The 23,753-nt window shown below is 38.3% G+C and overlaps 1 protein-coding gene across 2 annotated transcripts in view; it reads left to right on the forward strand.

Annotated features, from left to right (window-relative positions):
- The first annotated feature begins 2,949 nt into the window (after positions 1-2,949).
- Positions 2,950-23,753, forward strand: part of LOC126248283 (DNA damage-regulated autophagy modulator protein 2) — a 93,344-nt gene continuing 72,540 nt past the window's right edge. The window contains exons 1-4 of one of the 2 annotated variants that reach the window (XM_049949132.1): positions 2,950-3,100; positions 3,520-3,604; positions 3,691-3,812; positions 19,899-20,125. In XM_049949132.1, coding sequence (XP_049805089.1) covers positions 3,534-3,604; positions 3,691-3,812; positions 19,899-20,125 — 420 coding nt within the window. In that variant the 5' untranslated portion in view covers positions 2,950-3,100; positions 3,520-3,533. Of the gene's footprint in view, positions 3,101-3,175; positions 3,381-3,519; positions 3,605-3,690; positions 3,813-19,898; positions 20,126-23,753 lie in introns of those variants that run through there. The other variant, XM_049949133.1, reaches the window with a different exon arrangement.

Below are 23,753 nucleotides of genomic sequence, written 5' to 3' on the forward strand. Positions count from 1 at the left end.
TATACCAGTCAATATTGTCAAAAGCTTTCTCTAAGTCTACAAATGCTAGAAACGAAGGTTTGCCTTTCCTTAATGATAAGTCGTAGGGTTAGTATTGCCTCATGTGTTCCAACATTTCTACGGAATCCAAACTGACCTTCCCCGAGGTCAGCTTCTACCAGTTTTTCCATTCGTCTGTAAAGAATTCGCGTTAGTATTTTGCAGCTGTGACTTATTAAACTGATATTTCGGTAATTTTCACATCTGTCAACACCTGCTTTCTTTGGGATTGGAATGATTATATTCTTATTGAAGTCTGAGGGAATTTCACCTGTCTCATACATCTTGCTCACCAGATGGTAGAGTTTTGTTAGGCCTGGCTCCCCCAAGGCTGTAAGTAGTTCTAATGGAATGTTGTCTACCCCTGGGGCCTTGTTTCGACTCAGGTCTTTCAGTGCTCTGTCAAACTCTTCACGCAGTATCCTATCTCCCATTTCATCTTCGTCTACATCCTCTTCCATTTCCATAATATTGTCCTCAAGAACATCGCCCCTGTATAGACCCTCTATATATTGCTTCCACCTTTCTGCTTTCCCTTCTTTGCTTAGAACTGGGTTGCCATCTGAGCTCTTGATATTCATGCAAGTGATTCTCTTTTCTCCAAAGGTCTCTTTAATTTTCCTGTAGGCAGTATCTATCTTACCCCTCGTGAGATAAGCCTCTACATCCTTACATTTGTCCTCTAGCCATCCCTGCTTAGCCATTTTGCACTTCCTGTCGATCTCATTTTTGAGACGTTTGTATTCCTTTTTGCCTGTTTCATTTACTGCATTTTTATATTTTCTCCTTCATCAATTAAATTCAGTATCTGTTCTGTTACCCAAGGATTTCTACTAGCCCTCGTCTTTTTACCTACTTGATCCTCTGCTGCCTTCACTATTTCATTCCTCAAAGCTACCCATTCTTCTTCTACTGTATTTCTTTCCCCCATTCCTGTCAATTGTACCCTTATGCTCTCCCTGAAACTCTGTACAACCTCTGGTTCTTTCAGTTTATCCAGGTCCCATCTCCTTAAATTCCCACCTTTTTGCAGTTTCTTCAGTTTTAATCTACAGTTCATAACCAATAGATTGTGGTCAGAGTCCACATCTGCCCCTGGAAATGTCTTAAAATTTAAAACCTGGTTCCTAAATCTCTGTCTTACCATTATACAACCTTCTTTCATGATTCTTGGACCAAGTGTTAGCTATGATTAAGTTATGCTCTGTGCAAAATTCTACCAGGCGGCTTCCTCTTTCATTTCTTAGCCCCAATCCATATTCACCTACTACGTTTCCTTCTCTTCCTTTTCCTACTGTCGAATTCCAGTCACCCATGACTATTAAATTTTCGTCTCCCTTCACTACCTGAATAATTTCTTTTATCTCATCATATGGGATCTGATATTCCACGCTCCGATCCGTAGAACGCCAGTTTTCTTTCTCTTGATAAGGACGTCCTCTTGAGTAGTCCCCGCCCGGAGATCCGAATGGGGGACTATTTTACCTCCCGACTATTTTACCCAAGAGGACGCCATCATCATTTAATCATACAGTAAAGCTGCATACCCTCGGGAAAAATTACGGCTGTAGTTTCCCCTCGCTTTCAGCCGTTCGCAGTACCACAACAGCAAGGCCATTTTGGTTAGTGTTACAGGGCCAGATCAGTCAATCATCCAGACTGTTGCCCCTGCAACTACTGAAAAGGCTGCTGCGCCTCTTCAGGAACCACACGTTTGTCTGGCCTCTCAACAGATACCCCTCTGTAGTGGTTGCACCTACGGTAGGGCTATCTGAATCGTTGAGGCACGCAAGCCTCCCCACCAACGGCAAAGTCCATGGTTCATGGGGGGGAGGGGGGGGGTGATTCAATATATACATTTCAATAGATTTCCACCAAGGATATGCATAAATTTAAGTACGTGGAGATAGAACAGGTCAACTGCGTCACATTGTTTTTTCTACAGTTTTATAGTCGATTCAGGTATGAGGAGGCTACAATAGTACATACTGAAACTTCAACACAATTAATTACATACACTTGCCAGATGTAAGATAAATAAAAGTTTAAGAAACTGGAAGATCTTTTTATTTCACAAAGTCGCATGTTATCATGATTCGGAGAAGCTCTTCAAATCAAGGCAATACTTTCCGAGCCCAAAAAGTTCTCCAGAAACCAATTCAAACTATTGATTATCGGCTACAGACTACTCTTTCTCTGTATATTTATTTCTCAGTCATAAATGATATATTCTTTTTTCGACTAACCGCTCACTTAAATGGGAACATGAACAGTCTACACAGGTCACATAGTCTAGGCGCTTGCTTTGCCCCAGAAATGTGTCTTATTCAGCAACACATATTTTCAATAACTTTTCAACAGCTATCAGAATCATGTTTCTTGCCGGCCGCGGTGGTCTCGCGGTTCTAGGCGCGCAGTCCGGAACCGTGCGACTGCTACGGTCGCAGGTTCGAATCCTGCCTCGGGCATGGATGTGTGTGATGTCCTTAGGTTAGTTAGGTTTAAGTAGTTCTAAGTTCTAGGGGACTGATAACCACAGCAGTTGAGTCCCATAGTGCTCAGAGCCATTTGAACCATGTTTCTTCTGATATGTTCCATATCCGTCAACATCTGCTGACTATGGATAACTTGAATGAACAAAAACATCTAATCTCATACGCTTTTAATTCTCTTAGAAGGGGTACTGCTTAAACTACTTTCCTTACAGTATCACGGCTCCCGTGTTTCCTAAAGATAGTGCACGATAAAATTGTTAATTTCTATTGGTCTTGCACGTAAACAAGGCTTTTCTGTGTGCTCTTAACGTAATAACTCCCTGGTTCGTACCGCGGTACATGCCATTCCTTGCAGTTAGTTGCTAATTTGATTTGTCACTGAAGCTACATCTCTGATGAGTCTTAGTATCTTTGATTTAAAGTTTTTCCTTGTTAGGTTTGTTACAGTTGTTGTCAAACGTGTTTATTTTTATTGCTCGTATGGAGCTATGTGATAGAATTGTGATATTATATTTATAGGAACTTTTAATAGAAAACAGACTGAAAGTTTGTTTGACTGCCGAGACGTAAGTTCGAAACATTGTGACACTGTAATTATAACGAAAAGCTTTACTGTCGGTTTTATGAGAACGAAATTATTATACACTCGTGTGTTTCGAGAAGATTTCTGAGAATATTTCCAAAAGTGAACGCTTTTAACCTCTAGCCCCTGTCTGTGCCAATGACAGCACTGTCTCCTATGGAAATGACGTGCATTTTTACGTCTGAATCTTGTGTTGACGTTGCCGGATATTACTTCCAGTTATTGATGGTTCACCTTATTTTTTGGTGCAGGTGACCCAAAATGTGTGTTTAAACAAAGAAGTCACCCTGAAATTACTTCATGACGTCTTACGGTTTTAATAATCCCTCATAATGAATTATCTGTTCAATGATATTTCTTGGATGAGGAAGTTCTCTATGAGTGCATTTATTATGTTTACAGTGTTTGGTGTACAAATGGCATTTGAACGACTGGATGTTTTGCCTTTGGCCGTCTTCATTCTTTTCCCAGCAACTTTTTTAGCGACGTATGTATTTGCTCCTTGCTTCTGATGATACACATCGACTGATATTAGCAAATAAATATCGGCATGTTTTTCTCAATTCTTTACAGTTATATTATAGCCGTTCTTCTTGGACATGTAGAGCCAGACTTTCCGTACATTAGTGATACGGGGACATATTCTCCAGAGAGCTGCATATTTGGCCAGCTGCTGAACGTTGGGACACTTCTATGTGAGTATGATAAGTTGTCACAGACTACTTCTCTAAATCATTGATAAATGTCAGTAACCAATTTCCTTGCTTTGTCTAAATTACACAACTCTGATTCTAATTCCATCTGACTATCCACGTTAAAATCATCGATTAAAAGTTTTTGTGCTTTTCAAAGTAACTGTCATAAAATAGTGTTATCAGGATAAAAAAATATTGTCTTGTTTTGAAATTGCCAACTTCTGTTCCACTCGTCAGTTTCATCACACTGCCATCTGTTTGTCAGTAAGCCTCCTTTCCACCAGCACCATCTCTGAACATGTTCTGTGGATGGCATAAATCAGCTGCTGTGGCAACAAGTGAACATGGCTGAAGGAACAGATTAGCCGAAGGGTAATTCCACCTCAGTTCAAGGCAGTAAAGTAACCGCTTCAAAATAACCATCACAGATTTCTTTAAAATTTGGTGTAAAGAGCGAGCCAGACAAGACAGACTACTAATTTGCGTTGGTCTATGACAATTGTGAAGAAAATTACAGGTCTGAACTGTTTGGTAATTGTGCGAAATTTACACGCATCTGTCTCTACTATCTGGTTCTAATCCAGATACTGCAATGAAGCCATATCACTGAAAAGCTAACGAGCAGAGCTTTAGTTTGATATATGCAACATGGAAGGTTTCTGAGATTTTCACATTCAAGGTCAATAATCTTAACCTTTGATGTTGATTATCTCAAACACCCCACCTTCAATTTTTTTAAGTATAATGTACTGCTCCAGTATGTGCTATAAATATGGTAAATATCAAGATGACACACCAAAGTTGTCTTGCCTAAAAATTAATTTCTTCAGCATCAGTACACTATCAAAATGGAGAAGGTAGCATATAAATATGAAATACAAATTATTAAAAAATACAATTCATGAATAATGTAGGACAAATATGTTGTTTATATTGTTGTAATTGTATTATGAACCATTTACCATGTAGTTTCTATGAAAAGACAATAAAAATGGTAGCATCTTGTTTCACAAGTCTCCTATAATTAAATTGTTAATGTTCACCATATCTGATGTGGGGAGAGAGTATATCCTTCCAGTTTGTACCACTGGATGCAGTCTTGCAAGACGGTCACATCTTTTGATAACACAAGTGTCTGGTATGGTAGGAATTAAAAATGATGTAGATGGTCCATGTGGATGCAAGAGGCTGATCTGTACTTCACTTGTTTCCTAATAAGATTGTAAGAGGTATGCAACCCCCTGTGACTACCACACAGAACAGCAACAAATCCCTGTATGTCGCTTGACAGCATTTCTTTTCAGACAGTGATCACTCACTCTTCGCTGCCCACTAACGTATTCAGTATTTATATATAGGTTCTATATGTTTGAAATATCTATACAATTCCTTAATATTGTGCAACTCTAGCTGCTTCTGCTTATGTACTCTACTTTCATTTTCTTTCACATACACATAGTCTTTCTTTCTGGCATCACACTGCTCCTCACATTATTATTATTCAAAAGTCATGTAGTTCAACAGTTTTTTCACAATACGTCTTAGTGGGCTTTGGATTTGGTGTCACTGTTGTACCATGTTCTGCTACTAACTGTTTTGCATCTCACACCTTGTAACCTGAAGCAGAAGAGTCTTTCATTGTTTTTCTTAAGCTCCATCTCGTTGTAAGTACTGTCAAAATTTGTATTCTGTCATAAATACATACTGTCTTGTGAAACTTATCTTTCAGCTGGGCTATGATTTCTCATTCTTCAATTTTTTCACTCTCTTCTTTTTTCAGTTCTCCCACATAAGTATGATCCAATACTAAGGCATACTTTCTCAGTTTTTGCTTCGAAGTATTTAAAAGATCCAGTGCCAGATACAACGATATTTCACCTCCACTTAACATCTTCTGTGGAAGTACCTAGCACAGCTGACGTAACACCTGAGACACTTGTTTACCACCCACTCCTGAACATTTCTCAAATTCTGCTGTAGTCTTGCATGACCTATTTCTTTAAATGGATTGCAACAGTTTTGGCTTGAAATACATTTTTTTACAAAGTATTACTAAACACTACTTCACAGGCTATGTACTCTGCAGTTTCAGTAAATAATCTACACCTATGAAAAAAGCTAATGATGACTGTTGTAAAATAGCAGCTGCTATTGTCTTCTGTTCTGAAATACCAAAGCGAAATAAATTTTTGTTCATGATGGCTTTGGTGCACTGACTTGATATTTACCATGTTTATAGTAACATACTGGGGCAGTACATTTTTTTTTCTCTTTTTCTTTTTTTTTTTTTTTCAAAAACATTAAAGGTGGGTTGTTTTTCGATATTTGAAGTCAAGGCCAATGACCCTGAATGTGAAAATTCTTAGAAACCCACCATGTCACATATCAATGTAAAGCACTACTCATTAACTTTTCAGTGATACAAGCTTTATACCTATAAATATCTAAATATCGTACAATTGCCAAACTTTGCAGGGATGTGACTTTGTTCACAATTTGTCACATACCTCTGCAGATTGGTGTTTTCTCACTTATCTGCATCACTGAATGCAATACATCTGAAATAAATGTAATTGGGTCAGGTTGAATGCTATATTGAATTGACATGGAAGTACCTTAAGTGTTCAATACTGCTTTGTCGATTCACAACTAAGCTGTCACCTTTCAGCGAAATAGACCTCAAGCATCGCTAAAGATCAGAATGTCTCCACTTCTAAGATTTCATATTAACATTCGATGGCTTCGCGAACTTGCAACTTAAAACACCTCATATGGACCCAAAAGAAATGTTGTCAGTGTTGTGTTCTCTCTTTGTTCGTGTATCACGTGCCTATTTCACATAATTATTACATTAAAAGGTGAAACCAGCATCCTGTGTTGATAGGTTCAGTTTACTCGGGAAACAGCTGAAGAAAATGAGGTTCACTGATGAGTGAGCAGTAGTATGATGAGACAGAACAGTAAAATACACACTGGAAAGGAGTACTTTGTAAACAGATACCTTATCTTATGGATGCCAATTTGAAGAATTCAGTTGCGTCTCATTGCTGTCTTAAACGTGACAGCCAGATGATGAGTGTGTCTTTGTTTTCACATTGCTTTACTATGTGTTGTAAGCTGAGAAAATATAACTTAAATTTTAATATTTTATGAAAATAACGTGTGACTTTTAATACTTGGGTCATAGTATGGGCAACAGCAGTATTGCTGTGGTAGTGTCCATGTTCAGTAAGCTTCCCCTTCAGCACCACCACCAGTTTCGTTGGTATGCTGCACCCTGATGTGTCACCACCATTAAATATTAGAGTGTCCAATCAAGCCTCTGTTGCTTCTTTGCAGCCCACCGTGTGTTCTGGCAATAATGCTCATCTCCACATTCTTTGTGCCAAGCTGTCAAAAATTGCAAGTCATTTAAACATACAACAGCAACCAACGTCATGGACTTTCAGACTATATAAAAAAAATTATAAATCAGAAAGTTATGGGAAAGGGAAATGTACCAACACCAGTACTGGAGTCTGTGGGCATTTTCAGGATTTAAAAAATTAAATTTGCTCTATTTCATTTGTCATTTCTACTACAGGTTACAGTGTCTGTCTGATTAATATTATCTGATGTTTGTTGATTTCAGAGACAGTGATCATTATTGTAGCCTGAAGTCATTGACTGTGTTACTAGAGTCATTAGACAACATTTTAGGTCACCACGTCAGTCCTCATAGCTATACAGATTTAGGCATTACAGTGATTTGTGTAATTTAGTGAAGGACAGGACTGACTTCCTGCTCCTAATGGTCTGATTATCAATAGCACATTATGCCCTGTTCTCTTCCTTCCAAAATCTGTTTACTGCTTCCTAATATCTCACAAATTTCTGGTTATTCATGCAATTCTTGCTGTAATTGGGTTATTCGATATGTTTAGTGTAGTCATGTAAAAAATTATGTATTATGTTTCAGATTTCTTGTGGATGAACAGTACAAAACAATTCACATGCTGTCTTTCCACTGATGACTCTTCAGTTACATAAAATTTCATTTGTTTGCATTGCAGTGTTCACTGGATCTTCCAAGTTTCTGTCTTCTTGGGTAATGCACTCCTTTGAACAGGATTCTGTGCAGTTTCGGTGGGAAATTTCAAGTAGTGTATGTTTCATTGCCGATTTGGGTATGTAAGTCACCCAGCAGAATCTTCACATCTTTTATAGTGATTTTTGCTGTGACTGTCTTAAATTTGGCCCAGAAAATTTTCAATGTCATGTGGGTTTTTTCTGTAGTTTGTTAGTGGACGCAGGGACATTGATTAATATGTAATTTTGTTGGCTCATTGTATGCACATGTTCTTGAGGCAGTTGTTCGTGGGAGGGACTTCTTTGATTCAGTTGATTATAATTTTGTGTATCACAAAGGCCATGCCCAGAAGCAGAGTGCCATTAGTCATTTTTCTGTTTTATTCTTGAAGATCTAGTAGTTACCGTAGTATGTTGTGTCTTCATCGGTGAATAATGTTTCTTCGAGACTTTGTATCAGGATTTTTTGTCGATCTGGCTCTGAGACTAGGGTGTGTAATTTTCCACGTGGAGTTAGTGTGGTGATGTTGAAGGTACCTATGTATGTTTGAATTCTAGGTGACAGTTTGTTAGAGACTTCTGACTTTCTCTGTATCTCAATTACCCGGGTCCCCCTGAATCTGAGTGCACAGTTGCCGTCTGTCGATGAGAAGAAGTGATCATCATTGAAAAACAATGCTTGGTGTGTAGTTGGTAGAAGACAGGATCTGCTACCAGTCAGCAACCTCACATGCATTTCCGAGCTTCCTCCAAATCACTTTCAGACTAGCTTGAGGTCTCAAAGTTAGTTACTTGTATATTTATGAGAACACCCAAAATCATAAAGAAATTTTGACACAAAGTATGTTGTATAAAAACATTAAAAATTTTGATTACTGAATCATTAGTAACTCCAAAATGTAAATCTATTTCAAGTAACTGGATGTAATTATATTCAGAAGTAATGTGAAAAAAAGACTTCTGCTTGTTCTCATTAGAAAGAGAGTGTTTAGAAAATGAGTGATTTCCAGTGGGGCACAATTGTAGAGGTCAATACGCTTGCACATTCAATCATAGAATTTTACTCAGGTCTGTTGTGATTGATGTTTCTGTGAAGTTGATATCATTAAAGCATTAGTAAGTTAAATGTTCCCGTGTTAGGCCAAAGGCAGTAACTGCCAAGGACTCTGAACTTGGAAGTATTCTCTACTAACGAAATATCCGGGAACCTCATCATCTGTTGCAAAGGACAATGCAAAATATCTTTCCCAGTAGTAGTAGACAATGAGTCATAACTCAAAGCCTAAGTTGTGAAAATGAATAAATATGGAAACAATTGCCAAAAGAGATTTTTCCCCTTCTATGACATAGTTTAAGAGCATAAAATCCATTTTAGTCTGAGCTACAACTTCAAGAGACAGCAAAGACCCTTGTGATTTAGCCTTGTGATTCCTAGGTTTCTGCAACTACTAGACAGCTGGCAATGTCTGAAAATCTGACAGGCAATCTTCACACAGTTTCCCTCTGTGCTTAAAAACTTATGTATGCCACAGTGCTATTTCATACACATCCTTCAGAAACAAATTATATGCCAGTTTATTTCCCATGTTCAGATTCCTTTTTCTAATGCTTCAAGTGAGCATTCCATGCACAAAAATTTACCTGTGTTACACTTTGGTCTGATTGTGCCTTAGTGACGTCATTTCTTCCAAAGCTATTGCATGCCTCCTGGTTGCTTCTCTATTCTCAGTAATGTCTGCAGAGAGACTCATTCATCCTAACATGTTGAGTCCCTAGATTTGGCATTTGACTTTCACCAATTCACAATTACTTTTTTTACATAACAAATATGTGATGTTATTTGGCGATTTTTAGGAATAATTACACATGCATTGTCAGGTCACGGGCAAACGGTGTAGTCCTCATGACATACTTTCAATGTGATGTGATTTCTAAGTTTCTTCATAGCTTGGTTGATTGATGGCATGCTTTAGGGTTAGAATATTTTGATGACTGACTGAATTGCCTTCAGGTGCTTCTGCGTGGCCTCAAACCGGAATGTAAGGTATTGTTGGTATTGTACCCCTGTCCATAACAGTTTGACTCCCAGTCCCCTGTGTTCTTTGATGACTCCCAGTCCCCTGTGTCCTTTGATGCACATTTTTCCTTTAGTGGTGCCTTTATCCATACAATGCATATCTTCTTGGCACTTTCCACCTCTGACAGATGCAGTGACTGGAAAGATCTTAATACACTGGGTGCTGGGTCATAACCCTTACTTAAATTGAAAGCTATATCCTTGTGTATAAGCTTTTCTGACTTTCCTTTCAATAGATACCATAACTGCATTGCACCAGAAACTTGTAACTTTCACCATGGTACTGGTTTTGGTGTATCTCATGTCATGATAACATTGCTGGCATTGTTCAACAACAGCAGATGTGCTTGACTGTTTCAGTAGATTGTGTCCTTATCATACACTATTCTGATGGTCTGTCCTGCATGTGAAATGTTACATTTGCACAAAATGCTGATGTACACTGTTTTCAGGGATCTAAATTGTCTTTAACACTGCAGAGCAAACATTTTACCTTTATTTGTGGTAGTGAACTGTGCTTTGCATGCCATGTTTTCAAAGGAATCTACCAATTTTTCCAGTGAAGTGGCCAGTATAATGCAGGAAAGTGCTCCTTGGGTTTTCATTACGAATTTTCATGCTCTTCCACAGGTATTGTTGATTTTTTTTCTGCAATAATTTGAGGCACAGTCACTAGACTCCTCTAAATACAAGCCACTGTATTTCTGTTGATACTTTGATAATACTATTGTGTATGGCAGGGTTGCAAAGAACCAATTCTGTGCAGCAGGTACCAAGTTTCTGGGACATATAATTAGCGAGTCTGTTGAAATACGGATGTCTGAAACATTATTAGTGGGAGTGGGGTTTTCAGTCTAAGCAAGTCTTGGGTTCAGGCCGTCAGTTTATTAAAATTTTGCTGCTCATTTCATCCATCAGAGCTGGAAAACACCAAAGAGTACAGTAAAACAGACATGTATTAAAGGATATAACATACCCCAATTGTCAGACGGCTATAACTAGGTACTGAGACCTTCAGTAATTCATAGTTTTGTTGGAGATCAGGCAATGAGCACATATAGGATCACTTGAATTAGAGGGCTATATTGCTCATTGGGTAAACACACCATCAAACTTGGGATGTTCAGTGCCATATATGGAAACAGCTGTATAGAATACTCTAACTTGTATTCATTGTTGTTATGCACTAGTATAATATGTGACAAAAGAATTCAAACATTTGAAAGTGTTAGGAATGAGTGATACTGGTTAGAAAAAATTCACAGGTTTGTATTTTTGTAGATCAGAATACTCTGTGTTTGTTTTACAATTTCTAATTTCTGTATGAACGTGTTGTAGCCAACATGGGGTCGACAGAAGCGTCCGATCCCACGCGTCGGCTTTGACCCGTGACGTAAGGGTGTTGTCGTGTGTGACGTCATGACGGTGCGGAGTTTGGTTTGAGTGTGGCTGTCTCCAGTTCTGTTTTATCTTATTTTATTTACTTTTCTGATCTGTTTGTTCTATCTCGTGAGATTTTTTAAAAAAATTTAAAAACATTTATTACTTATTTTAATTATCTGTTTCCTCCAATTTCTGTTTTAGTTTATTATATTTATCTTTCTGATCTGTTCGTTCTATCCCGTGAGATTTTTTTTTTTAAAAAAAAAGACAAAAAACACTAATCAGCTACTGAAGCATCTTTATCTTCTATGGGTTGCAGGGGTTATGACCCCTGGGGAGGTGGGTGGGTATTCATGCATGGCTGTCTTCACTTACACGTTGTAGCTACGCAAGGCGTCTATATTTGTTTATATTTAGTTTGCCCCCCCACCCAAAACACCCCATTTCCCACGCTTGTCCCGTTAGTGTCATTAGGCTTCTTGTGGAAAGTGTGTGTGTTTGTTTTTGTTTCCGCCATATTTGTGACGTCATGGGCCAAAGCAGACGGGCGGGATCGGACGCTTCTGTATTTCCGCCAACATGTACTCCATATTTAAGGTACTTTTCACATCTTAAGCTTCAGGGTAATTATTACATGATCCACCTTCCAATGTGTATTTTGGTTCATACTATGTATGTACAGTGTACAGAAACTGTGGAAAATTCAGAGGGGGTGGGGGTGTCAGCATTCTATAACCATTACCAACTGTTGTGTTCGTATGACTGCGTTTATATGTCAATGTTATGAAGCCGCTACAGCTAAGCAGCTTGTGAAAATACTCAGTTAGATGATAAAATACTGAAACTATGTACTTTTATTACTGATTGATGGGAAACTGAGTCTCATTTAGTTTTTGTTTGTTGAAAGCATTATTGTTCCACTGACTCATTTCTCCTTCTATGTGCATGTATGTAGAAGTGCATCTGCATGGCAGGAGTATTACTTACAACGCTCTCCTTATCTTTTGTTGGCTGTTTAGCATCTCTTTCCTGCATTGTCATTTCAGTTGTCCGTACTTCGCTCGCAGAAATGTCAATGATCCTGGTGCTAACAGATGTCAGAATAATAAAAATGGAATATGCCTTATACATCTACTCCATGTGACTCGTGATCTAGCTGTGCTACACATTAGTTGCAATCAGTTGCTGTTCTCCCATACATTAAATTAACTCCCGTGTGTTTTTGAGGTGTCTTCTTGAAAATTGTGCTTAATAGTACTTGATAGTTTTTGTAGAAAATTCTGCACGTAATTGTGATTTTTTTAAAGAACATGTATTGTCACCATTTTTGGTTTTCATAGAATCATTTTTGATCCTCAGGTTGTAAGTTTACTCCTTAAAAGTTTGCCATTAATGAGCCATGTACTAAAAATATTTCTCCAAGCTAGATCCTTTTTTAAGTTTGTATGTTTTCAGGTACTTACTAATAATATACTTCTTTCATATCATGTGTAGTATTGTCGAAGATTAAACCACATATGTCTTGTATTATACCTTTCAAGTAGATCAGAATATTTTTTAAAAAAGATATTGTTGCCGTGTGCAAACTGTATTTTAGAAAGTCTTCAAATGATATTTCAGGTTGAAATAAACACTTTAGTTATTGTGTGATAAAACAAATGTAACTTGTTATTACTCTAGGCAACATTCCCTTACAGTTTAATTACATTCACAAATTTATTTCTATTATATTATAATTTGATGTGTGTAAAATGCATCTGATACTTACCTGTTTGCTTGTTTCAGATTTACATTTCCAAAAGTCACATTAAAGCTGTGTAGAAAGGTCATGTCAATGTTGTATCAATTGTGCATGAACTGCAGTTTGTAAGACAGTGTGTTAAGTTATTTGGTTGAGTGTTGTGCATGAATTTTGTGAGCTGACATGGAGTTCTTGTTTTGTTGTTTATGTACTATACTCTACAATAAAACATACTTCTTGAAGTGCAGTACTTTATGAAGTTTTGTCTGCAACACAGCTTTTAGAGTATTGCCTCTTATTTTATTTTATTATTTTTTCTTGAATTCTGAGTGGTACATAATTTGCATGTCATGTTATTTCAAATGGTCTGCATTGTAGACTGGTTGTGCGGTAAATAATGATTTGTGGAGACTTGTGTTGCAATTAAATATGGAATGGGTGGGATATTGTCCCTACTGTTGTTGGCTGAGAGAGCAGCTTAATTACCAGTTAATTCAGTGTCATCTAATGTATGTGCCCACAAAGTAGACATCATATAGCCATTTTCATATAAATTATTCTGACAGTTTCTAAGAACTTTTTTTTACCACATGGGCGCTATGATCTGATGTTATTTTTTAGTTTGTCAGTAATGTAGAGGTCAGTCTTCACCATTCTTGAGTTTTCTCCCTTAATTGCAAGTAGCAGCCTTATATGTCTGACTGTCAGAGTGCACCCTTTAGTGATGAATTTACCATACAAATAATGTGAAATGTACCTACAGTTTTATATTTACTACACACATCAAAAAAAGTTTTGCATCACCTCGGTTCTAAGAGTTCTGGAACCTGTACAGAAAACTGGAATAGAGATCAACATAAACATCATTTCCGCCCGTTTTATTGCTCATGAAAACCACACATTGCATGTTGTACCATCATACAGCTAGACCTTCAGAGGTGGTGGTCCAGATTGCTGTACACACTGCTACCTCTAATACCCAGTAGCACGTCCTCGTTCATTGAAGCATGCCTGTATTCATCGTGGCATACTATCCACAAGTCTATCAAGGCACTGGTGGCCCATATTGTCCCAATCCTCAATGGCGATTCGGCGTAGATCCCTCAGTGGTTGGTGGGTCACATCGTCCATGAACAGCTCTTCTATCCCAGGCATGTTCGATAGGGTTCATGTCTGGAGAACATGCTGGCCACTCTAGTGTAGCGATGCCATTGTCCTGAAGGAAGTCATTCACAAGATGTGCACGATGGGGGCACAGATTGTCATCCACGAAGACGAATACGTCGCCAATATGCTGCCGATATGGTTGAACTATCAGTTGGAGGATGGCATTCACGTATCGTACAGCCGTTACAGTGCCTTCCATGGCCACCAGTGGCATACATTGGCCGCACATAATGCCACCCAAAAACAGCAGGGAACCTCCACCTTGCTGCACTTGCTGGACAGTGTGTCTAAGGCATTCAGCCTGACCGGGTTGCCTCCAAACACATCTTCGATGATTTCTGGTTGAAGGCATTTGCGACACTCATTGGTGAAGAGAACATGATGCCAAACCTGAGCGGTCCATTCGGCATGTTGTTGGGCCTATGTGTACCGCACTGCATGGTGTCGTGGTTGCAAAGATGGACCTCGCCATGGATGTTGGGAGTGAAATTGTGCATCATGCCACCTATTGTGCACAGTTTGAGTCGTAACACGATGTCCTGTGGCTGCACGAAAAGCATTATTCAACATGGTGGCATTGCTGTCAGGGTTCCTCCGAGCCATAATCCATAGGTAGCGGTCATCCACTGCAGTATTAGCCCTTAGGCGGCCTGAGCGAGGCACGTCATTGACAGTTCTTGTCTCTCTGTATCTCCTCCATGTCTGAAAAACATCGCTTTGGTTCACTCCGAGACTCCTAGACACTTGCCTTGTTGAGAGCCCTTTCTGGCACAAAGTAACAATGCGGACACGATCGAACTGTGGTATTGACCATCAAGGCACAGTTGAACTACAGACAACTTGAGCTGTGTACCTCCTTCGTGGTGGAATGACTGGAACTGATGGGCTGTCGGACCCCCTCCATCTAATAGGTGCTGCTCATGCATGGTTGTTTACATCTTTAGGCGTGTTTTGTGACATCTCTGAACAGTCAAAGGGACTGTGTCTGTGATACAGTATCCACAGTCAATGTCTGTCTTCAGGAGTTCTGGGAACCAGGATGATGCAAAACTTTTTTTGATGCGTGTATAAGTGGCCTTACTTCATATCGAAATTAAGGTATTATGTTAGGCAGTTACTTAATTTGTTGTTGTTGTTAAATATACAGATGTGAGTCAGTAATTCCTACCCACTATCTTTTACACATTTCAATAATAGAAATTCTTTTATGTAATAAAAACAACTTTAATGTGGACTAATTAATGTCATTTCTCTTTCTGGTATTAAAATTATGTGCAGTTATCTGCAACAAACTTCATGACGGAATAAATATACTTTGAAGTCAGAATGTCCAACTCCTTAAACAGATGTCTACAAGATGGTTGTGGGTGGGCACCACATATAATTCTCACAGTACGTTTTTACACAATGAAGACTTTCTTTCTTAAAGATGAGTTACCCCAGAACATTATTCCGTATGGCATTACTGAATGAAAATACACTACGTGATCAAAAGTATCCGAACACCCCCAAAACACGTTTTTTATATTAGGTGCATTGTGCTGCCACCTACTGACAGGCACTTCATATCAGTGACCTCAGTAGTCGTTACACATCGTGAGAGAGCAGAATGGGGCGCTCCACGGAACTCACGAACTTCCAAAGTGGTCGGGTGAATGGGTGTCACTTGTGTCATACGTCTGTATGTGAGATTTCCACACTCCTAAACATCCCAAGGTCCACTGTTTCTGATGTGATATTGGATGGAAACATGAAGGAACACATACAGCACAAAAGTGTACAGGCCAACCTCGTCTGTTGACTGACAGAGACCGCCAGCAATTGAAGAGGGTATTCATGTGTAATATGCAGATGTCTATCCAGACCAACACACAGGAATTCCAAACTGCATCAGGATCCACTGCAAGTACTATGACAGTTAGGCAAGAGGTGAGAAAACTTGGATTTCATGGTTGAGCGGCTGCTTATAAGCCACATATCATGCCAGTAAATGCCAACCAACATGTCACTTGGTGTAAGGAGTGTAAACATTGGATGATTGAACAGTGGAAAAACATTGTATGGAGTGATGAATCATGATACACAATGTGGCGATCTGATGGCAGGGTGTGGGTATGGCTAATGCCCGGTGAATGTCATTTGCCAGCGTGTGTAGTGCCAACAGTAAAATTCGGGGGTGGTTGTGTTATATGGTGTGGATGTGTTTTTCATGAAGGGGGCTTGCACCCCTTGTTGTTTTGTGTGGCACAGGCCTACATTGATGTTTTAAGCACATTTTTGCTTCCCACTGTTGAAGAGCAATTCAGGGATGGCGGTTGCATCTTTCAACATGATCGAGCACTTGTTCATAATGCATGGCCTGTGGCAGAGTGGCTGAACGACCATAACATCCCTGTAATAAACTGGTCTGCACAGAGTTCTGACCTGAATCATATAGAACACCTTTGGGATGTTTTGGAATGCTAGCTTCATGCCAGGCCTCACTGACCAACATCAATACCTCTCCTCAGTGCAGCACTCCACGAAGAATGGCGTACCATTCCCGAAGAAACTTTGCAGCACTTGATTGAACGTATGCCTGTGAGAGTGGAAGCTGTCATCAAAGCTAAGGGTGGGCCAACACCATACTGAATTCCAGAATTACCGATGGATGGCGCCACGAACTTGTAAGTCATTTTCAGTCAGGTGTCCAGATACTTTTGATCACATAGTGTATGTCAGATTACTGATTTCTCTCTCCCCAAGATTTACAATGATTCTAAGTACAAATATGGCTGCACTAAGTTGTTGCAGGAGTTCCAGAATGAGATATTTCCAGGCTAAATTCTCATCAGTATGGACACCTAAGAATTTGGAAGTTTCCACTCTAATTGTTACTTCATCACCATGTGGTACAGTTATTATTTGTCTAGTACTTCTACATTGCTTGACAATTGCGAAGGAGCAACTGCCGGTTGCTACAGAACACTCGACCAATGATAGTAAAAGGGAATGCAGAGGGTGGGATGTCTTAATTCCAGCAAATCATCAGCATGAATGCTCTGTATACACTCAACAGTTCATGCGGTACACTGTTTCACAAAGGTTATTGTGGAACTGATTAGTGCGACATTCCATGTGGTATGGCAGCATGTCTGCAAGACATCATTTGAGTGCTTGCGATAGTGGATGAGAAGTTGGACAGCTTGTAGCCCATCAGTGTCACTGCTGTGGCCACAGTAATGGGTGTGTCATCTTGTGATTTTAAAAAAGGCCAATCAAGGTGGAAATGCTATGCAATAGCGTGCTGGTGCACATCGCAAAAGGATTGATATGTAGCCCTAGTGGTAAAAAGAAACAGTCATATCACTCCGAGGCAGATCACTGCAGATATTGCAGCTACTACCAACACGTGTCTGCCAAAACCATTTTACTCCAATTAAATCGGGCTGGTTTGTGTACTCGGTAGCCTGTGAAATGCATCGCACTACAACCTTGCCATCATTGAGAAAGAGTTAACTGGTGTAGGGAGCCTGTTGGTTGGGGTCAGCAATAGTGGTCCAGAGTGATGTTCTCCAGCAAATCCCGCTTCACTGTGGAAAGTGGTTCTGGCCTCCAGTTAGTGTGAAGAGAGAGAGGCGAACATGTTACACACCACAGGACATTCATTTATGTTATTGATATGACCTAAGCATTATGATGTGGGCAGGCATTATGCACAATGGCCAAACACTGCTTCATATCATTCCAGCACAGTGGTAATGCAGGGAGATTGTTCTGGATCACATCCATTTGTTTAGACGTGTGATAGGTCCCGAATTTCTGTTTATGGATGACAGTGCCTGCCGACACAAGCCTGCTGAGACATCGGACACACTGGAAAGTGAAGATATTGAATGTATGGAATGGCCTGTGTACTTCCCAGACCTAAACCTATTGTTTCTCAATGAACACCCCCTCCCCAAACTGCAAGAACTGAAAACCGCCTTGAGAGAGGAGTGGAACAATATCCCCCAAGGACTCCTTGAAAGTTTGGTAGCCAACGTGAATAACAGGTGCCAAATGTACCTTAGTGCCCGAGGAATATACCACTGCACCTCTGATAGGTATATACTGTGCTTCAAGTTGTCCATCATTGCCTGTGGTTATTCCTAACTAGCAATATCTGTGTTCCTCAGCAGTTGTCAAGCAGTGTAGACATACAGAAGTGAATATGTTGTGTCTTTTTAAAATTGAGTGTGAGGCTATTTGCAGAAATCTGGTCACTGATACTCTGAAGAACTTTGTTTTCCATTTCTTCTGTTTCTGTGTGTATGGTTGGATTGATTACAATGCTAGTGTCATCTGCGAAAAGAACTAATTCTGCTTATTGTATGTTAGACAAAAGATGGTTTATGTGCAATAGGAACAACACCAGACCTAAAATTAATCCTTAGGAAGTCTTTATTTCTCCCCAGTCAGAATAATTTCCCAGGACTATGTTGGTTGAATTACTAAGTACAACTTTCTGCATTTGTTTGCTAAGATGAGACATTACACATTGTTTGCCTATATCATCAGTCCCATAAAACTTTAGGTTATCTAGGAGAAATTGTGATTCACACAGCTAAATGCCTTAGTGTCAGCTGATATTTTCTGTGACCTTTTTATTATGTTATTTAATGCTTGTAAAATTTGGTGAGTGAACATGTACATGGCATTCTCAGTAGAGCAACTCTTCTGAAATCCAAACTATGATTTCCTAAGGATATTATTGTTGCTCGGGTGAGATACTAGTTTAGAATACATATCTTTATCAAAAATTATGGAAAATGGTGTCAGCAGTGAAACAAGTCGGTAGTTACTGACATATCTCCTATCAACTTTCTTAACAGGGGATGTAACAGTGGCATATTACAGTCTTTCTGAAAAAGTGTCGTGGGTTAGTCTTGCGTTACACATTTCAGATAAGACGGGGCTTATTAGAGAGGAACAAATTTTTAGTAATGTATTGGAAACACTATCAAAACTACATGAGCTTTTATTTTTGAGTGAATATATAATTTTCTTAATTTCAGAAGGAGAAGTAGGTGATACATTCATGTGATCGAATTTTATGGGAGTTACTTTTTAAATATACTGCTATGAGTTTGCTCTTGAATTGTTTGTCCTTATATTTTCTACTTTATATAAGGAATGATTATTAAATATATTTGCTATCTGTGGCTCATCATTCGTAACTCTTCTATTCAGTTCAGTAGTGATTAAGGATATTTGTATGAATATTAATACAAAAAGAATAATACTTCAGTTTTCAGTGTAGACATGTACATTATTTACCATTCATTACTGCATTTTCTGGCATTTATTGTGCACTGCACTTTGGACTGTCTGTCAGAATAAAGTAAAATTCAAAGACCTGTCATTCCATTGCTATGTTGATCTCAGATTGTATGTGAATACAGCTGTATACTCAAAAGTACAATTAAAACATGCACTTAACATTTTAGTATACAGGAAACCTTATATACGCTGCCTAGTGTGTTAAAACTTGTATTTTTTAATTATGCAGCATAGAATACAAGATATCAGAACTCAGAAAAAGACCTGTAGTTGGCCATATCTTTTCATTACTCCAGTCTAATGCTGATATGTTTTTGTATTGACAACTAATTCCTGTTCTTGTCTGCAGTGGGCTTGGTGATATATGTTCGTTACCGGCAAGTTGCAGAATATTACAGTAGCTACTCATTGTCCCCTGCTGTACTCAGTCTGAACAAAATGGGGGTGTGGTTTGGCCTGCTGTCATGTCTTGGCCTCAGCTTTGTAGCTAACTTCCAAGAAACTAATGTTATAACTGTTCACCTTACTGGAGCTTTCTTATGTTTTGGGTTTGGAACCGTGTACTTCTGGATTCATGTAAGTTCATTGTGAAATTCATTGCTGTGTGTAGTGATTCACGTCTATGGGTTTTAATTTTAGTTATTTCTATTGGATGGTGTACTTCTATGTAGACATTAGTGTATTGTGAAAGTCCTGCTTGTGTGTAGAGGTTGCACATGTTGGGTTTTAATTTTTTTGTCTGCAATAAATTGTATTTCATTGGCCATTGCCACATGTTAGAATAATGGGTGAATGCAAAAGATTTATGGGCTCTCATATTTCAAGAAAAAAGGGAACAATTTTAATTGACCTGTTAAGGTATGGGAAATCCTATGAAGGTAATTCAGCTTGCTATTTCAGATTTTAACACTATTGCAGTGACACTTCTGATCCTTTTGAATATAGTGAATATTCTAGATTATTATTTTTATGTATATACATGTACGTTACTTCAATTAATTCTTCGGTTAATGACTTAGGTTGTTGAAGTTATTTGCTGGTCACATGCGATTTTCTTCAGGCATCACAAGTTATCATTTCTTTAATGTAAGTTGTACCTTTGTGTCTCGCCTTATCATTTAAATAGCTCTGTTTACTATTTAAAATTAACCTCTGTGGCAGAGTAGAAAGAAATTCCCCACCTCTCATATATGTATCTGCATATAAGAAGCTCTCTTTCCGCTCTGATCAGAGTTATTGAAATTCTATGGACATTGCATATTTTCATTATGAGTTACATGTAAACAGTTAGATCTCAATGTATCCTCATGCTGTGCTATTACCATATTAACCAGGAAAATGTGAAGTCTTTATGTTACTATCAGTTGTTGGCAGAATTGCATTTATGTTTGTTTCAGAACTTTGAAAACAGCCGAAATACCTCTTAATCATCTGTCTGTATCTGCAATCCATCACCAAATTATTAGAATCAATGACTTTCAGGAAATGATTTTTTTTTATGAAGATGTGCTTTTGAAATGACTTTTCAAACCAAAAACTCTTCAGTAAATTACCGGACCAGAACATTTCAAGTTCTCCGTAACATTTCACAAGCTTTAGTTTTATAAACTGAACTGTATATGCAATACAATATAACTGTTTGTTGGATAGCAACAGTTGTTTGGCATATAGTTGGTAGTATAATAGTGCACTTGCATGACGGTAGAAGAGTCAGCTGCATGATCAATAGTTTGAAGCCAGTTCGCACGTATGTGCTTTTGAAGGGTATGGTTGAGGGTTGTTATTCTTATTTCAGATATTGAGAGGTTCATGTAGTTATATGTCACTTCGACATTTTAATTTTGTATGCTGAAATACTTGATCTGATACCAGTGCAACATAGTGTTTGATGTTTATAGTATGCCTTCTTACTTTTGTCTATGTCTGTAAGTGGTATCTCCGGATATTGTAACATTTTCTGTAGATTTCATCTCTCTTGCATCTTATTTAGAATCCACTGATGCAAAATAACTCTTAATTTCTGTATTTCATGAGGTATTTAGGATGCATAAATTCATGTAATACTGACTTGATGTTTTATGTCAGCAGCCTAGTCCCCATGTGAACTCTTTTAATATTCATATCTACACTGCTTCATCAGATGTCTACAGAAATATCTTCCTGCCCACTCCAAATACTTGAGATAATCAGGTAGTAGTGTATAGGATCTTTTGCTGCATTTACTGCATCTGAATTTCAGGGAAGCCTTTCCAGTAACTTCCAAAGCTGAATGGGTTTCCTGGCAAACTGCGCTGACATACAAGTGATGATCCTGTTCATCGGAAAGAAGTTCAGCCTAATATGCATCTAATCATGATGCAGTGGTCTTTGCATTTTCGATGGAAATATTATCATCCCAATTCAGAATTAACTATATTCCGAACTGTTGCCACTGTGTGGGAAGCATACTGTTGTCGAAAATGTTTTAATAAACATCTACATTCATTTTGCCCTCACCAAAGCTAATGGCTTACACCCAAAGCAAGAACAACCACCTCTGCTAAATTTCACTGTCACAAAACACACTAAGATAAATACAGTTTGCCAAACATCTGCCATTTATCGACAAACCTATCTCGGTGCCATACCGTATACGATGTTTGATCACTAGAGGCCTGAAAATGTAACATTTATTTTTAGCAAAATTAGAATCTATGTTTTGTTAATGATTAGATGTATAAATTTAAGGTTGCCATGCTATGTGCCTGCAGGCAACGTTGATAGGAAAAAAAGAAAAAACCCTTTGATTGGAAATAATAAAAGATAAAAAAATATTTTTTATTCATTTTCATGAGAGCTTTTTTAGGGGAGTGTTTTCTTTTGCAAAAATCTCAGCTGGTTTTTTTTTTTTTTTTTTTTTTTTTTTTTTTTTTTTTTTTTTTCAGAATTGGTCTTCACAAATTTTTTCTATTCGTTCTGTTTACACTTTCAACATTTTTTTTATTTTATTTTTATTTTATTTTATTTATTTATTTATTTTTTTTTTCCTGTTACGGAAAAGTAGAATTTTCTCATTAGTGAAAAGAAGGCTTCTTTGATTAAAGGTGTTTTTTGACACTACCATTTCTTTCCCACCCAATATGATGATTACAAAATCTACAAAACACTGATTTTGAATTTTTAACATACAAGCACTGATTAGCATATCATAGAAGCCTTTCATGGGCAACCATTCTTGACAACACTACAAACAGAATTGGCAAGCTACTTAGACTGGAAGGAACCAAAGGTAATTGTACTCACACCTTACATGAATACTCGGCAGGGTTGAAGTACCATACATTAACTGTTCCTTCACCCCCCCTCCTCTCCAGTGGATATATTGCAGACACTATAAGAGTAAATGTGGCATTTGACCATTGACCTCTGCCTGTACCGTATGAAGCCGTAGTTCAAAACACCTCTCACTTAAATCGTATCACACTAAAATGTCTGCATAATATTAACTTTAGCTAATGGACAAACATGTATGTTTCTTTGGTCTGAGATGATAGGTTCTGTGGCTGTGTCCTGCATTTCCATGTGTGGCTATGGTCATTCAACTGCTCACAGTTGACACGGAAGAGAGTGTAACTTACACACACACTGATACTCGATTGCATATAGGTGTGCTCTTTGTTTTGCAAACATGTTCTTGGGCATGTTTTCTTTCCTAACTGGGCTTTACCAGATGTGTAATGCCAGTAATGGAAAATCAGTTAATTTTTCAGTATTTATATGGAGAAAATAAAGCTATTTCGAACTATCTCTGGTAAAATATTTCACCTGGATACATTTCCCTAGAAAATAGTAATTATAAAGTATATTTGCATCTTCACACTTTTAGACAGAATTGACATTTCTATTTCAGGCTCTTTCCACGTTTCTAACTGATGCATCACATCCATTCTTGTGGTCAATGTCTTCTGGGCAACAAACTTGCTATTTTAGTCTTAGGTCTACCAGAGCACTGATTGAGCTTAGGGCTTCCCTGGTGCGTATCCAATTCATTATAATGTCACTGAAAGAAGACCTCAGTAGATGTAAATCATGTGAAATATCAGATGAAGTGCACAAATTGACCCCTAAGATAATTTCCCATTTGAACTCACACAATTCTTTGTTGCCTTACTTGACAAAAAATAGGTCATTGATATCAGTGCATTGCGCCAGCATTTATAAACCT

The sequence above is a fragment of the Schistocerca nitens genome, chromosome 3, assembly GCF_023898315.1.
Source record: "Schistocerca nitens isolate TAMUIC-IGC-003100 chromosome 3, iqSchNite1.1, whole genome shotgun sequence".
Taxonomy (NCBI): domain Eukaryota; kingdom Metazoa; phylum Arthropoda; class Insecta; order Orthoptera; family Acrididae; genus Schistocerca; species Schistocerca nitens.